The sequence below is a fragment of the Chelonia mydas genome, chromosome 14 (assembly GCF_015237465.2).
Source record: "Chelonia mydas isolate rCheMyd1 chromosome 14, rCheMyd1.pri.v2, whole genome shotgun sequence".
Taxonomy (NCBI): Eukaryota; Metazoa; Chordata; order Testudines; family Cheloniidae; genus Chelonia; species Chelonia mydas.
Genome location: NC_051254.2, coordinates 44016979 through 44033095, shown reverse-complemented (window position 1 = coordinate 44033095; position 16117 = coordinate 44016979). Strand labels below are relative to the sequence as shown.

The window sequence follows — 16117 nt, the reverse complement described above, 5'->3', positions numbered from 1 at the left end:
GGGTCTCTGCTGGGGAGGTGTTGGGTCCCGGATCCCCTGGGGTCAGACCCAGCTCGGAGCTCCCCAGAGACGAGGCGCAGCGGGGTCTGTCCCTAGGCCCAGGGCCCAGGCTGGGAGCTCCCAGTACAGCCAGCCAGGCCGCGGCCCAGCCATGCCAAGGTCTCCTGTCCCACGGTGCACTGGGGTCGGTGTGATGGGGAGCCCCAGGATGGTCTCTGACCCCAACGGGGTGCAGTGATGCCAAGGAACCCCCGCCACAGCTGTGAACGTGTCGCCCATCCCTGAGCTCACCCTGCCCCTCTGTCCCCCAGGGCGAGCCAGGTGCCGTGGGACCTCCTGGCAAGACTGGCCCTGTGGGGCCCCAGGGACCGGCCGGCAAGCAGGGGCCTGACGGGCTGAGAGGCATCCCTGGCTCAGTGGTAAGTGACAGCCAGCTGCATGCCAGCAGGACTCCTGGGTTCTATCCCCAGCAATGGGAGGGGCGTGGGGGCTAGTGGGTTAGAGCAGGGGGGCTGGGAGCCAGGACTCCTGGGTTCTCTCCCAGTTTGGGGAGGGGCGTGGGGGCTGGTGGGTTAGAGCTTGGGGGGGCTGGGAGCTAGGACTCCTGGGTTCTCTCCCAGTTTGGGGAGGGGCGTGGGGGCTGGTGGGTTAGAGCTTGGGGGGGCTGGGAGCTAGGACTCCTGGGTTCTATCCCCGGCTCTGGGAGGGGAGTGGGGGCTGGTGGTTAGAACTGGGAGCCAGGACTCCTAGGTTCTATCCCGGCTCTGGGAGAGGGTGGGTCTGACCCCAGCTCCGCAATCAATGCTTGTATTTCCCTGCCTGCTGATGGGTCCCTGAGCCCCAGACACACAGGGGCTGGGGCTGGTCTCAGCTGCAACCCCCCCCCCGCTGTAAATCCAGAACTGCCCTCCCCCGATGCCAATGGGCTGAGAGTGGAGCTCTCCCCACTGCAGGCCTGTCCAGGGCAGTCAGCTCATGAGACCCACTGCCTCAGACTGGGGAGCCCCAGAAGGGTGGGGTGCAGGACCCCTGCCTCCAGGCTGGGAGTCCCAGAGCAGGGTGGGGCCTCTGGGGCTGGGCTGTGGGGGGCAACCCTGGGGCATGGTCAGGGCAGCGTTTAGCTCTAACCTCTCCCTTCCATCCTCCGCAGGGAGAACAAGGCAAGCCGGGTGCGACGGGCCAGGCGGGCCCCCCGGGACCTGTGGTGAGTGTGACTCTGCCCTCCCCTGTGACAGCATCCCCAGCTGGGGAGCCCCCTCCCCTCCCCGGCTAACTGGTCTGCTTGTGTCTCCCTGCAGGGCCCCCCGGGGCTGCCCGGCCTCAAAGGGGACTCCGGAGCCAAAGGAGAGAAGGTGAGTGGGGAGCACACGGGGGGCACACAGCCTGTGTGTGAACGCACAATACACCAGCGGGAGGGGGGGAATGATACACGCCCCGTGCACCAGCGTGTGCCACGTGACACCAGCCCACGCCACACAGCGCCAGGGAACCTGCAGGCGCACACGTGGTGCACAGTGCGGGTGAACACAGCGAGAGTCAGGAACGCCCACGACACGCACATCACGAGCATGGCACAAGCGATACACAAGCCTGTGTGAATGAGGCACATCAGCACCACAGCCTGCGAGTATCCCTGGGGCGCACGTCCCGCAGCCTGCACAAGGGTGTGTGAGAGCCCGGGACAGAGACCCCGCACACAGCCCTCCCCACCCGCTGTCCGTACCAACACGCCCAGGCTGTCCCACACACAGCCCTCGATGCCTTCCCCCATCTGTCTGTCCTGCACTGACCGCTGTCTGTCTTTCCCCAGGGCCACCCCGGGCTGATTGGTCTGATCGGGCCCCCAGGCGAGCAGGGAGAGAAAGGAGACCGGGGCCTGCCTGGCCCCCAGGGCTCCCTGGGGTCAAAAGGAGAGACCGTGAGTATTGGGGTCGGGGGGAGTTCTCCACCGCCAGACCCCCTGCCAGAGACCCCTGCCATGTGGGGAGCAGTGGGAGCTTGGGGGGCCAGGAGCCAGGACTCCTGGGTTCTCTCCCCAGCTCTAGGAAGGGAGTGGGGTCTAGTGGGTTAGAGCGGGGGGGCTGGGAGCCAGGACTCCTGGGTTCTATCCCTGGCTCTGGGAGAAGAGTGGGGCATCTGGTGGGTTAGAGCAGAGGGGATGGGAACCAGGACTCCTGGGTTCTAATCAGTGCTCTGAGGGTGGGTGTGGTGAGCAGGGCAGCCCAGGGAGGAGGCTGTGTTGGACCCAGGGCAGACGGGGGGTGAACGTGGGAGCCCCTGTGAAGTCTGGGGTGCGAGGGGTTAATTGGGGTGCTTCTGTTCTTGCGCTAATTTCACTCTCTGTTCTCGTCCCTGCAGGGGATCCCTGGTGCTACCGGCCCCATTGGACCTGCCGGGCCCCCGGGCCTTCCTGTGAGTGACCTTTGACCTTCCCCTGTGCCACTTGTGGGTCTGGGCCTCACCCCATGGCCCCCTGTCTGAGCATCACCTGTAATGGGCCCCATTTTGTCACCTGCCCCTTACCCTTGTGTCTGGGCATCCCCTGTAACATGCCCGTGACACTACGGGGTGCAGTCCAGACTAGGGCAGGGGCTTTGTCATTGGCTGCCCAGTATCCTGGGGTGCCCTACGGTGCCTTGCTGTTGGAGCTCCCAGCCTGGACCCCCCACAACTAGCCCCAGCATGCATGTTTCCCCCGAGGGCTGGGTACAGCCACCACCTGCTAGCCATTCGCAGGCCACACCCGGCCCCCACCAGCCTGGGTTAGTGCTGCAGGGTGACCCCAGCCCGTTCCCCGCCTCGGCTTGCCCCCCAGACCGTGTGTTCTGCACTATCCAGCCACGTGCAGGTCCCACCCCGAGACTTGGGTACAGCCACTGCCTGCGAACCACGCCCAGGTCACGCCCGGCCCCACCAGCCTGGGTTAGTGCTGCAGGGTGACCCCAGCCTGCTCCCCGCCCCGGTCTGCCCCCCAGGCCATGTGTTCTGCACTGCCAGCCCTCTCCTGGACAGGCCCGATAGGGGATTTCATGCAGCCGGTAGCCCCACAGATGGCGTTACCCACACAGCTCGCAGCCCAGGATTAGGGTCAATAAACAATAGAAGAAGCTTTGTTCACTACAGAGCGGCAGGTGGTCAGTGAGTCCCAGTGATAAGGTGTCGAGGTTAGATGGTCACAGGAGAATAAAGATAAAATGCTGCCCAGATCGAACCCTAACAGGCTGGGCGTGATCCCTAACCACTGCTGGCCAAGCACCAGGTCGGGGTCTATCCCGGGGGCCGACGGCTGGTTTCTTGTGTCCTCAAAGGTGAAAGAGCTGGGCAGGGAGTGAGAGCGTAGGGTGTTCGCTCCCCTTGGATAGCTCAGCCCCTGTGACTTGCGCACTCCCGTGGGGACCCCTAGATAACGCTCTGTCCCCCGCAGTGAGGGGACATGGAATTGGTGGGACGGGTGAGCTGAGCTCAGGGCACGTCGACACTTGGGAGCTCTCCCATCGGCGGAGTTAATCCACCTCCCCGAGGGGCTGGTGCTGTGTCGGCGGGCGAAGCTCTCCCAGGACAGCGCTGGCCACACGGAGGCAGGTCGGTGTAACTGCCTCACTCAGGGGTGGATTATTCACAGCCCTGAGCAACGCTGTTACACCGATACAGTCTGCAGTGTAGACCTGGCCTCAGACCTGGTTGTTCCTGCCCCGTCCGTGCCAGAGCACAGCCGCTTGCTAGGTGCTGGCCCATCTGCTCGGACGGCGCCGGGTTGGACGCGAGCCCTTGTCTTTGTCGCCGCCCCAGACCTGTCAGTCGTGATTGCAGCGTGTCCGTGACGTGTGTACAACATGGCTGCATGGGGCCCCGTGAGCTCACGGACCAGCCAGTCACTGGTGTGCAAAGGGACCTCACTAGGTGCATTACAGTGGGGTGTGGGGTGTGAATAGAGGGCGATCCTGTCACACCGCCCCTCCCCCTGCCTGAGGGCTGCCAGCCCCCCCCACTCCCAGCCCCCAGTGTCTCTGATTGTCCTGTCATTGCTTTGCAGGGCCCAGCCGGTCCCAAGGGTGCGAAGGGAGCCACGGTAAGCGCTGTCCCTGGTGCCCCAGCAGGGGGTGCCCTTCCCCCCGCCCCTGTCAGCCCTGCAGCCAGCTGATGTCTCTGTTTTCTCCCCTCCAGGGACAAGCCGGCCCCAAGGGCGAGCGAGGTGTCCCCGGCCCCCCTGGACACCCGGTGAGTGACACCCCCCCACTCCCCCCCCTCTTCCCTTCGACCTGCAGCCTCACACCGTCCGTTCCCTATGCTCTGGCTGCTCCCCCTGGTCCTCGCCCATCCCTCGCTCACAGCGCCGTGCCCCTTCCCGGCTCGGTTACTTACCCTGCCCCCTGCCCTTCCTGCCCCACCTCACCCTCTACCCTCCCCACCACCTTCCCTCCCTGCCCTGCCCCCATCCCTCCCTGCCCCTCCTGCACCACTCTTCCTCCTGCCCCTTCCTTCCCTGCCCCACACTGTCCCTGCCATCCCTGCCCTGCCCTGCCCCTGCCCCACTGACGATGCTGTGCCGGGGCAGGGCCCCCCCGGGGAGGTGATTCAGCCGCTGCCCATCCAGCTGCCCAAGAAGAGCAAGCGGTCGATCGACGCCAGCCAGCTGGTGGGTGAGGACGGGGAGGGGATGGTGGCGGACGGGGTCCATGGCCACACAGGCGGCATGGATGAGATCTTCGGCTCCCTCAACGCCCTCAAGTGGGAGATCGAGAACATGAAGCACCCAATGGGCACCCAGGACAACCCGGCCCGCACCTGCCAGGACCTGCGGCTCTGCCACCCCGACCTGCCCGACGGTGAGCTCCGGGCTGGGCTCGATGGGAGACGGGGCGGCGCTAGGGGCCTCTGTTGCAGGGAGCGGGTCAGGGGCAGCAGGGGGCCCTCCCCGGGCAGACAGGGCTGGTCCCATTGCCCCAGGGCGGCGCTAGGGGCTGGGCTGCAGGGAGCAGGGCGGGGGGCAGCAGGGGACTCTCCCCGGGCAGACAGGGCTGGTCCCATTGCCCCAGGGCGGCGCTAGGGGCTGGGCTGCAGGGAGCAGGGCGGGGGGCAGCAGGGGGCTCTCCCCGGGCAGTCAGGGCTGGTCTCATTGCCCCAGGGCGGCGCTAGGGGCTGGGCTGCAGGGAGCAGGGCGGGGGGCAGCAGGGGGCTCTCCCCGGGCAGACAGGGCTGGCCCCATTGCCCCAGGGCGGCGCTAGGGGCTGGGCTGCAGGCAGCGGAGCAGGGGGCTCTCCCCAGGCAGCCAGGGCTGGCCCCATTGCCCCAGGGCGGCACTGGGGGGCTGGGCTGCAGGGAGCAGGGCAGGGGGCTCTCCCTGGGCAGCCAGGGCTGGCCCCATTGCCCCAGGGCGGCCCTGGGGGCTGGGCTGCAGGCAGCGGAGCAGGGGGCTCTCCCCAGGCAGCCAGGGCTGGCCCCATTGCCCCAGGGTGGCACTGGGGGGCTGGGCTGCAGGGAGCAGGGCAGGGGGCAGCAGGGGGCTCTCCCTGGGCAGCCAGGGCTGGCCCGATGCCCCAGGGCGGCGCTAGGGGGCCGTGGTGCTGGGGTGGCTCAGTGGGGGGAATGAAGGGGATTCTTTGTGCACTGACACCCCCCTTCACCCCCCAGGCGAGTACTGGATCGACCCCAACGAGGGCTGCTCCCGGGACTCCTTCAAGGTGCACTGCGACTTCTCGGCTGGCGGGGAGACCTGCCTCTTCCCCACCAAAGAGACGCAGGAGGTGAGTGTGATGGGAGCTGAGGGGAAGGGGGAGCTGGCAGCCAGGACTCCTGGGTTCTCTCCCCAGCTCTGGGAGGGGAGTGGGCTCTGGTGGGTTAGAAAGGGGCGGGGCTGGGAGTCAGGGCTCTGGGAGGGGAGTGGGCTCTGGTGGGTTAGAACCAGGGGGCAGGGGCTGGGGGCCAGGACTCCTGGGTTCTCTCGTTATAACTGCCCCAAGACGCCGCTGTCTGGTTTTGGCACTGGAGCAGCTGTGGCTGGCCGAAGGGAGGATTTAGCCCCAGCCTCGCCCCCAGCTCCCAGCCAGGCTCACGCGTGTGGGGCACCCCGTGGCGTAGCCCCCCCTGAGCCCGTCTCTCTGGGTCTCCCCTGCCAGGTCCAGATGTCTGCGTGGCAGGAGGAGAAGCCCCCGCGCTGGTTCAGCCAGTTCCAGGAAGGCAGGAAGGTGAGAGCCGGGCTGGGCGGCCGGTGGGCGTGTCCTGGGCTCGATGACACCGCCAGGGTCACCCCAACAGGCGGCCTGGTCCTGGGGATCCTGCACCCTGATAATACACCTCGCACCCCCCATACACGGCCCTGGCCCCTCTGAATGAGCCCAGAGCCAGGCCCAGCATGTGCGTGTGCACAGATACCTCCTGCACCCTGCAGCTCCAACACTGACCCCCTGCTGACACCTGGGGTCTGCAGGGGGGTCTCCCGTGACCGCACCCCCCCTCCAGCTGACGTCCGTCTGTCCAGCCTTCAAACTCCTCTGTCATTCATCCCCCTCCGGGCCCAACCCCCAGGGTGTATCTCCCCAGTCCTAGATCCTCACCCCTCATCCCCGCTGGAATCCCCCTCTGTGCCCAGGCCCCAGGGTGTATCTCCCCAGTCCTAGATCCTCACCTCCCCGCCCGTCCCCCCAGACTCTCCTCTATCTGATCCATCCATCCACCCGTCCTGGAAGCTACCCGTTCCTAGATCCACCTGGAGTCTCGTCTGCCCTGCTCGTCGCCTGTTTAATGTCTGTCCAGCCCTGAGTCCCTCTGTCTGTGGTGTGGCAGATCCGTACCAGAGAAACCCGTCTGTAGCTCTGTCTATCCGTCTGTCCTGGGCTCTGTCTATCCGTCTGTCCTGGGCTCTGTCTATTTGTTTGTCCTCGGCTCTGTCCATCTCTTTCCCTGCCTCTCCACAGCACGCAGACTCTGATCCCCCCTGAGTGCCCCCTGGGCAGGGGCTCCCTGCGCCTTGCCCCGAGCGGGGAGTGCGGGGGGGTGGCCACAACATACGTCTCCCCCTAACATGTCCCTGCCCCCCAGTTCTCATACATGGACGCGGACGGGCGCCCGGTGGGCGTGGTGCAGCTCACCTTCCTGCGGCTGCTCAGCGTGGCCGCCCGGCAGAACTTCACCTACCACTGCCAGCGTTCGGTGGGCTGGCGCAGCGCCGCCTCTGGGGGCCACCAGCGCGCCCTCCGCCTCCGGGGCGCCAACGAGGAGGACATGAGCTACGACACCAGCCCCTACATCACGGCCCTTACCGATGGCTGCGCGGTGAGCGGGGCCCCGGGAGGGGAGCCGGGGGAGGGACAGGCTGGGATGGAGGGGGCGAAGAGAGAGATGGGAGCATGTGGAGGTCTGGGGAGGGACAGATATACTGGGATGAAGATACAGGGAGGGAGGGATATGTGATGTTGCACCCCATAATGCTTTATAGAAATATGCTTATGAGTGTAAATATGACATAACTGGAATCTGTTTTACGCTACATATGCCATGTAACACACCTTTGCACAGGTTATGTTCTACTGAAGTCTTCATCCTATTGGTATGCATGGACCATGTTTATATCTGAAGTTATGAGCGTTGGCTCTGTGCTTCTATTTAAAGTGTTTGCTGTAGGAAGCACCTAAGGCAGATCTGCTCAACATAGTGTCAGGGGATTATTCAGGTAAATGGAAGTACTTGGCAAACAACGGACCTTGAGAGACGCCAATCCACATCTGAGCTTTCCTGGGAACGTTCCTGTAGAGAACTGAGTCATGCATGGACAGGTGACTTGGACATGTGACTCCAAAACTCCATCTTGTAGAGTGGATTCTACACAGGGGGAGAGAGGGGTTTAGACCCACAAGGAGAAACTATGTAAAGCCTTGAGAGACCGCTCCATTTTGTCTTCAGCTGGCTCAAGAGATAGCCTCTCCATCCCCAAAGGATACCTGAAAAAAACTGGAACAAAGGACAGTAACCACAGGGGGTGTGAGTAGATTGCTGGACCCAGACTAGAAGGAGTCTAGTCTGTAAAAGAAGCTTACTGGAACATTTCTGAGGGTGAGATTTCATCTGTAATCACTTTCTTACTCTACTAGGCTTAGACTTATGTGTTTTATTTTATTTTGCTTGGTAATTCACTTTGTTCTGTCTGTTATTACTTGGAACCACTTAAATCCTTCTTTTTGTATTTAATAAAATCACTTTTTACTTATTAATTAACCCAGAGTATGTATTAATACCTGGGGAGGCAAACAGCTGTGCATATCTCTCTATCAGTGTTATAGAGGGCGAACAATTTATGAGTTTACCCTGTATAAGCTTTATAGAGGGTAAAACGGATTTATTTGGGGTTTGGACCCCATTGGGAGTTGGGTATCCGAATGCTGGAGACAGGAGCACTTCTTAAGCTGTTTTCAGTTAAGCCTGCAGCTTGTGGGAGACGTGGTTCAGACGTGGGTCTGTGTTTGTAGCAGGCTGGCGTGTCTGGCACAAACAGGCAGGGCACTGACGTCCCAAGCTGATGGGGAAAACAGGCTCAGAGTCGGTTTCTGTGATCCAGCCCGTCACAGTGGCGTCACGAACAGGATCCGAACCTGTGCAGGGAAACCCCATCGGATTTCGAACACTGTGACGGGTGGGGTCACAGAAACCCCCTTTGGGAACTGCCGGCTGATGTGCTGAGACTACCCCTGAGCACAGGGAATTACCAAGCAAAATGAAATAAAACATGCAAGTCTAAGCCTAATATAGTAAAAAAGTGATTACAGATAAAACCTCACCCTCAGAGATGTTTCAATAAGCTTCTGTCACAGTCTGGACGCCTTCCTAGTCTGGGCACAACCCTTTCCCCGGTACAGCCCTTGTTCCAGCTCAGGTGGTAGCGAGGGGATTTCTCATGATTGCAGCCCCCTTTGTTCTGTTCCACCCCCTTATATATCTTTTGCACAAGGTGGGAATCCTTTGTCCCTCTCTGGGGTCCCACCCCTCCTTCTCAATGGAAAAGCACCAGGTTAAAGATGGATTCCAGGTCAGGTGACATGATCACATGGCACTGTAAGACTGCATTACCCACTTGCCAGCCCACAGGAAGACTTACAAGTAAACAGAGCCATCTACAGTCCATTGTCCTGGTTAATGGGAGCCATCACAATCCCAAACCACCATTAATGGCCCACACTTGGCACAATTACAATAGGCCCTCAGAGTTATATTTCATATTTCTAGCTTCAGATACAAGAATGATACGTTCATACAAATAGGATGCCCACACTGAGTAGATTATAATCTTTGTAATGATACCTTACAAGAGACCTTTTGCATGAAGCATATTCCAGTTACATATTCACACTCATTATTATATTTTCATAAAATCATATAGAGTGCAATGTCACAGGATGGATACCCTGGGAGGGGTGAATAGACAGTTGGAGGGTTGAGGAGAGTGGATGGATACACTAGGAGGGAGGCTGGATAGATGGAGGAGGAAGGGAGGGATGAGGAGATGAGGGATGGATGGATGGATACACTAGGAGGGAGGCTGGATGGATGGGGGATGGGGATGGAGGGATGAGGAGATGAGGGATGGATGGATGGATATACTAGGAGGGAGGCTGGATGACCAGACAGTTGCGGGGTGGGATGGGCAGATGCACCGGGAGCCGGAGTGGGGATGATGGACAGATAGAGGCAATAGGATTCCAGGACGCAGAGGGATACGCAGAGGGGCGGCTGGGTGACCAGACAGACACACTAGGGCGAGGGAGGGAAGGATGGATAGATAGGTGGACGTGCCAGGTGTAGCAATAGACGGATGGATGCACCAGGTGCAGGAACATATGACAGACAGATGCACCAAGCTCGGGAATGGACAGACAGTTCCAGGGCTGGGCTGACACCCCGGCGGAGAGAGGGGAGGATGGATCGATAGATGAATACACCGGGTGTAGGAACAGACAGATGGTTCCAGGGCTAGGCAGACACCCCGGCGGAGGGAGGGGAGGATGGATCGATAGATGAATATGCCGGGTGCAGGAACAGACAGACGGTTCCAGGGCTAGGCAGATGCCCCGGTTCGAGGTAGGGGAGAATGGATCGATAGATGAATACGCCGGGTGCAGGAACAGACGGACGGTTCCAGGGGCTAGGCAGACGCCCCAGTTCAAGGGAGGGGAGGATGGATCGATAGATGAATATGCCGGGTGCAGGAACAGACAGATGGTTCCAGGGGCTAGGCAGACGCCCCGGTGGAGGGAGGGGATGGGGCATGCAGGAGAAGGAGGCGACAGGCTGGTGTCCATGCCAGGAACAGAGGGCGGAGCCCGGGTTACAGCGGAGCGAGAGGCCCCCCGGGGAGCCCGTGGCAGGAACAGGCCCTGGAGCCGCTGACCCCGCGGCCTGACCCTCCCCCCGCCCCCCCAGCAGCTGCGGAAGGGCCCGGACAGGACGGTGCTGGAGGTGAACACGCCCCGTGTGGAGCAGCTCCCCCTGCTGGACGCGCACTTCACGGACTTTGGGGAGCCTAACCAGAAGTTTGGGTTCGAGGTGGGACCCGCCTGTTTCCTGGGCTAGGACCAAACCCCCGTGAGCCCTGGCCCCTGAGGGAACGTCCCAGCCTGGCCCAGGCCCCACCATCCCCCGAGCAGCGAAGCTACCGGGCCTTCTGGCCACCCGAGGGACGGACACGCCACGACCACCGAGACCAACGCACCCACTGCCGTCTCCTGCTGGGACCAGGGACCGGAGAGAGGCACCGAAGAGACGTCACCGCTTAGAGCCCACCTGTATTTTAACATGTAGAGAGAGGGGGGACGATTACACCCACGTGCTGGCGGGATCCCTCGGAGCCCCACATCCCCCCTCCCACAATCCTCCAGCCAGAGCTCCCAGAATGCTCCAGCAATATCCATCAGATCCCGTGGGCCATATTTCCCAGAATGCCTCAGGGTACACCCTCCATATCTCCCAGAGCCCCTCAACTCTAACCCCAGACTGGGGCCACCCCGAAATGGTGGAACCAGTACCCCAATTTCCCCTCTGACCGGGGAGCAAAGCCATTAATGTCTAATGAACATTGTGAGCGAACCAGGGTTAATTAACGTCAGCAGGGTGGCCAGCTCCCCTGTGCCGGGCAGCATCGTGGACAGCGGACCTGGGTTAACACCAGTGGGCTCCTGTCCTCCCTCCCCACAGTGCTGACACCTGTCGCAGTGACAACGACCCTCATGCTTCAGGGCAGGTGCTGGCCTGCAGGGATGGGGTCAGGAGGAAACTTCCTCCTCACTGAGGGCTCATTTAATTACTGGTTTAGTCACCTCCTGCAGGGTTCCTGCCCTTTCCACCCAGAGCAGCCACAGGCGGGAGGCCAGGCTAGATGGGCTCACTGGTCTGGTCCAGGCTGGGATTCCTCTGCTTCATTCATTCCTATCAATGGGCTCCAGTCCCCCTCCTCCATGGCGCTAATTAATGTCAAAGGAAGAAGAAATGTTAATTTCGATAGGGTTCTCTGCTCCCCTCCCCCACTATGGTAATTAGTATTGATTTGTGAGGCTCCAACCCCTCCCCCATTGGACTAATTAATATCAAAGGAGAAAATCTTATTAATTAATATCAGTGGGGTGCACCCCTTCCCTCTGGTACTAATTAGCATTAATTGACATGGACAGGGCTCCTCCTTCCCTGCCATATCAGTTAAAATAATGAATAAAGCCTGTTAATTAACATCTCCACAGTGCTCAGATCCCCCCACTCCCGCCTATTTGCAAGTGATTGTTGCTCTGGGTGTATTTAAAAGCCTTCACCAACCTCCCCCCATGGAAGAAGCTGAGGAGCGAAGAGAAGGACGCTGGTTTTATTGTTTTATTTTAAATTAATTATATTATTTAAGGCGTGGAGACACACAGGGGTCTGGGCCCTGCCGCGGATTTTGAATCCCAAATGAGCCCATGCGCTCCGGCGTGACGCTGCCAGTCCTGGGCCAGGGGGGGAACCCAATTCATTTTCTTGGGGCTGCTGGACAGACGTTTCATGGGGTGACTGTCGTTGCTTTTCGGGGTCTAACAGGCAGCGCCCCCCCCCCACGCCCCGGAGTGCTGAGCTGGCGGCCGGTGTAATGTTTGTAAGTAATTTTGGAAGTTGTATTGTAATATATCAGCTATAATTTTGCTGCTTTTGGGGGTTGTTATTTTTGTTGTCCCGTCCCCTCAGCTCCCTCCCAACCCTCCCGCTGGCCTTGCCCTGTGTCACGGCGTCCCCGGGCGATGCTCTGGAACTGCTCCCCATGAAGCCAGGCAGGACTCTGGGGAAGTCTCCTCTCAGGGAGCAGCCTGACTGCAGGACACACAGCTCACCTGGCTCCACCTTCCTGGGTCTGACCCCGGAGCATTCAGCATCCTCTGCCCCTCCGTGCGCTTCCCCCAGCGAGTCCGCCCAGGCGGGGTCCTGGGGAAGCCAGAGGGCCCTGCCCCCCAGCTCCGCAGTCAGACGTGACTCTCAGCCAGCCAGTAAAACAGAAGGTTTATTAGACGACAGGAAAATGGTCTAACACAGAGCTTGTAGGTGCAGAGAACAGGACTCCACAGCTGGGTCCACTTTGGGGGAGGGGCAGTGAGCCAGACAACCCCGTCTGCCCTTCACTCCATGTCCCAGCCAGCCCCAAACTGAAAACTCCCTCCAGCCCCTCCTCCTCTGGGCTTTGTTCCTTTCCCGGGCCAGGAGGTCACCTGATTCCTTTGTTCTCCAACCCTTTAGCTCTCACCTTGCAGGGGGGAAGGGCCCAGGCCATCAGGTGCCAGGAAACAGGGTGTCGGCCATTCTCTGTGTCCAGACCCCTGCACACACCTGCCCTCTAGGGCTCTGCAACGATCATACACCCTTACCCCACCCCCTAGAGACTGAAGAACTGCCTAGGGGAAACTGAGGCACCCCCACACTATTCAGAGGAAACATTAAGAACAGTCCCACTTTGTCACACCCTGCTTGGGCGCTTTGCTCCACCCCGGGGCTTTTTTCGTTGCTCTGTTTTCCTTCACCCCCCACGAAAATACGGGCCATGAACAAACTCACGTGCAGATCCGTGGCCCCCTGCAAGGCCAGCCTGTGACCTGCACCAGCCGTTCACAGCTGGATTTTATCCCCAAGCCCCGCCCGATTCACAGCTGCCTGGTGTGTCATGCAGCCGTTTACACGGGGCTGAGACGTTCCTGATTGTGGAGCCGGAGCCAGACACGTCTGTGACCGGGACGCTCCAGTCGGGGGCCTGACGCAGGGATCCGGGAGACCCCCTCCCCGCCCGATGACAAGGACGCGTGGAAATAGCCCAGTTACTCAGTTGTGTGAATCAGCAACACCCCCCCGGATGGCAATGCTGGTTTGCACGCGGGGAGGAGTTGCCCCAGAGGGATCCACCCTCAGCCTGGAGTCAGTCAGAGCCATGCAGCTTTGGCAGGACCCAGGTAATCACCTGGGGGGCGCAGGTGTGTGCAGGCTTTGTGGGGGGCAGCTACCTGGGGGGGCATTCATAGACTCCTAGAATATCAGAGTTGGAAGGGACCTCAGGAGGTCACCTAGTCCAACCCCCTGCTCAGAGCAGGACCAACCCCAACTAAATCAAAAAATTAAAAAAACTAAATCACTCCACCTGTGGTCCCCTGGTCCTATTGGGATCCAGGAAGTGGCGGGTGGAAGCCCCCCCACTGCTAAAAAATCCCCCCCAGTCCAAGGGGGGGATCTACAGGACCTGGAAACCAAATGATTTTGGGGGACAACTAATGAAATAACAGGGACAGGAGTGCGGTCAAAGGGTCAAACAAAGGGAACCGGATGGGGACAGCGCCCACTGCTCCTCCAAGGCATCAAGGGAGTCAGTGGACGCCACCCAGAATAACTCTGCCCGGAGGTGTGAGCGGACGGAGGGTCGGAAATAGGCCCCACAGTCACAGGAGTCTCCCGGCCAACCTCCTCACTCTGGTTTTGTAGATGGCCACTTTAGTCAGGGCCAGGAGGAGGTTGACCGGGAGGTCCCGTGGCTTTGTGGGGCCATGGATAGGGAGTGCATAGATAAGGAGGTGAGGGGAAAAGTGCAACCAGAAACGTAACAATGTCTAAAAGGAGCCGGAACGGGGCTGCAACCTGGCGCATGCCAGGTAAACGTGCGCCAGGGTCTCCCTCATGCCGCAGAAGGGGCAGGTGTCCGGAACGGGGGTGAACTGCACCAAGTACACGCCCGTGCTCACGGCTCTGTGAAGGAGACACACACACACCCCTACCTACCTCTCTCTGGCGGGGTCAGGCCCCAGGTTGTTGGGGAAACGCCCGGCCGGGTCCAGGTCCCGGCAGCGGGAGGAGCTGGCACGAGATCCCAGGGGCTGAGAACGGCGGGGGAGGGGGACGCAGGCAGGTCACTAAGGGGCTAGAGGCCCCGATCCTGCAAACGTGCCGAGCTACGAGCTGCTGAGCGACCCCCTGGATTTTGTGAGAAGCCGCGTGTGCTGACGTGCTCTGCGGGTTTGGGGTCAAACTGAGCCCCTCCCCCCATACTGCGTTTCCCCCCCACACCCACCCCAGCAAGGTTCCCCCTAGCTGGGCCCCGGCTGCCCCATTGCCGTGGGGCTTAGAGCTCCCCCAGCTCTCCAGTGCTGTCCTGAACGAACGACCCCGGTGCTCCAGACGCTGCCCTCGCTGCCACCTGCCAGGAGTCTCGCCCCCCGTCCCCGCTGCTCCTCAGCCCGGCTCCATCCCTGCGTGGGGCAGGCCCCTTGCCTTGAACTGGGGGGGGCATGTGCCGAGGCCACGTGTGGCACCTCCATCTCCGGGGGCCTGACCCAGGATGCCCTGAGGAGCCCCAATGTCTGGGGAGCAGGCGGGCAGCGCGGCGTGACGACCCAGCCCCTCGAACGGGGGGCTGCTTGGCCCCCGAGCGCTAGGCACTGCTGGAGTCTCAGCCGGCTCTGTGATGCCCGGAGGGGCCCGGCTGGCGTCCCCCCCCCCCATCCACAGGCCGGTGTGGGGATTGCAGGGGGAGAGGACAGAGGGAATCGGGGCTGGTAGGTCCCCATGGGGCCGGGGAGGGTCCCCCACGCTGAGCCGGAGGCAGCCCCAGAGCCAGACAGGGGCTGGTGAAGCTCTGGAGACCCCTGCCCTGGGTTTGACCAAACACCTGCGGAGAGTCTCACCCCCCGCCCCATAGCTAGTCTGACCCCATGGAAAGCGGGGGGGTCCTGCCCATGAGTTCAGTGGAGCCAGGACGTCACCCAGCCCCGGCTTCAAACACAGACAGACCCACAGCTGCTGTGACTTGGTGTCGCGCCATCAGTCAGTGCCAAGTGACCCCGGCTGGGGACCTGGATCTCCATAGCCAGGCCCGACAGCCGCCTGGCACTGCCCTGGGACCCGGCCTTCCCCCTGCTGAGCCTGGCCCCATCAGAGCCCCCCTATGGGCCCAGGGGACCCTGCCCTCTGTGACAGGTGTGGAGGTGGGGGAACAGGGCTGTGTTTCCCCCTGGGGTCCCCCCATGTGTCTCCTGCCCTGGGGGAGGGTCTGTCCCTTGCAAACACCCAGCTATAAAGACAAGATCTTGTGTTGGTGGCAGCCGTTGCTGGGTGGGTGCGAGCTGGGTGGGCAGGGGGGAGAGGGCCTGACCCCCGCCCCAGGGGGAGCAGCTGGTCTTTGCAGAGCCCCCTGGATTCACCCCACTGCTGCTCACACTGGGTCCTGCTCTCTGGAGCCCCGTGGGGCAGGCTGTCGGCTTTGGGATGGGATTAGCTATGGGTCTGTGCCAGGGTGGGGTGGGGTGGGGCAGGGGGATCCCTTGGCTGGGCTCCCTGCAGGGAGCAGCATTTGCTGACGCCGTGGGGACAGGGAGCGACCTGTGTCTGTCTCTGAGAGCGTCACTGGGGGGGTGCTCCGTTCACCCCCACAGCAGCACCCTCTCCATAGAGCTCAGGGGGGCGGGGAGCAGGAACATGGGGTGGGGTGGGGGGAATCCAGCGGGGGAAGCGCAGGATGGCCCTGATTTCTTGGGAAATGCCTCACTCATGAGGGAGGGGACGTGTCCCACAGACCCCCCCACACACACCCAGAACCCGCCCACAGAAAAGCCGGCTGCACAGGGTCCTGCTTGGGCAGGGA

The 16117-nt window shown here is 61.5% G+C and overlaps 1 protein-coding gene across 1 annotated transcript in view; it reads left to right on the top strand.

Annotated features, from left to right (window-relative positions):
• COL11A2 (collagen type XI alpha 2 chain) overlaps positions 1-12117 on the top strand; it is a 63308-nt gene extending 51191 nt beyond the window's left edge. The window contains exons 56-67 of the mRNA XM_043527630.1: positions 312-419; positions 1151-1204; positions 1299-1352; positions 1811-1918; positions 2359-2412; positions 4034-4069; positions 4165-4218; positions 4556-4826; positions 5632-5744; positions 6117-6185; positions 7039-7272; positions 10414-12117. Of these exons, the coding sequence (XP_043383565.1) occupies positions 312-419; positions 1151-1204; positions 1299-1352; positions 1811-1918; positions 2359-2412; positions 4034-4069; positions 4165-4218; positions 4556-4826; positions 5632-5744; positions 6117-6185; positions 7039-7272; positions 10414-10560 (1302 nt within the window). The 3' untranslated portion in view covers positions 10561-12117. The remainder of the gene's footprint in view (positions 1-311; positions 420-1150; positions 1205-1298; positions 1353-1810; positions 1919-2358; positions 2413-4033; positions 4070-4164; positions 4219-4555; positions 4827-5631; positions 5745-6116; positions 6186-7038; positions 7273-10413) is intronic.
• The last annotated feature ends 4000 nt before the right edge of the window (positions 12118-16117 follow it).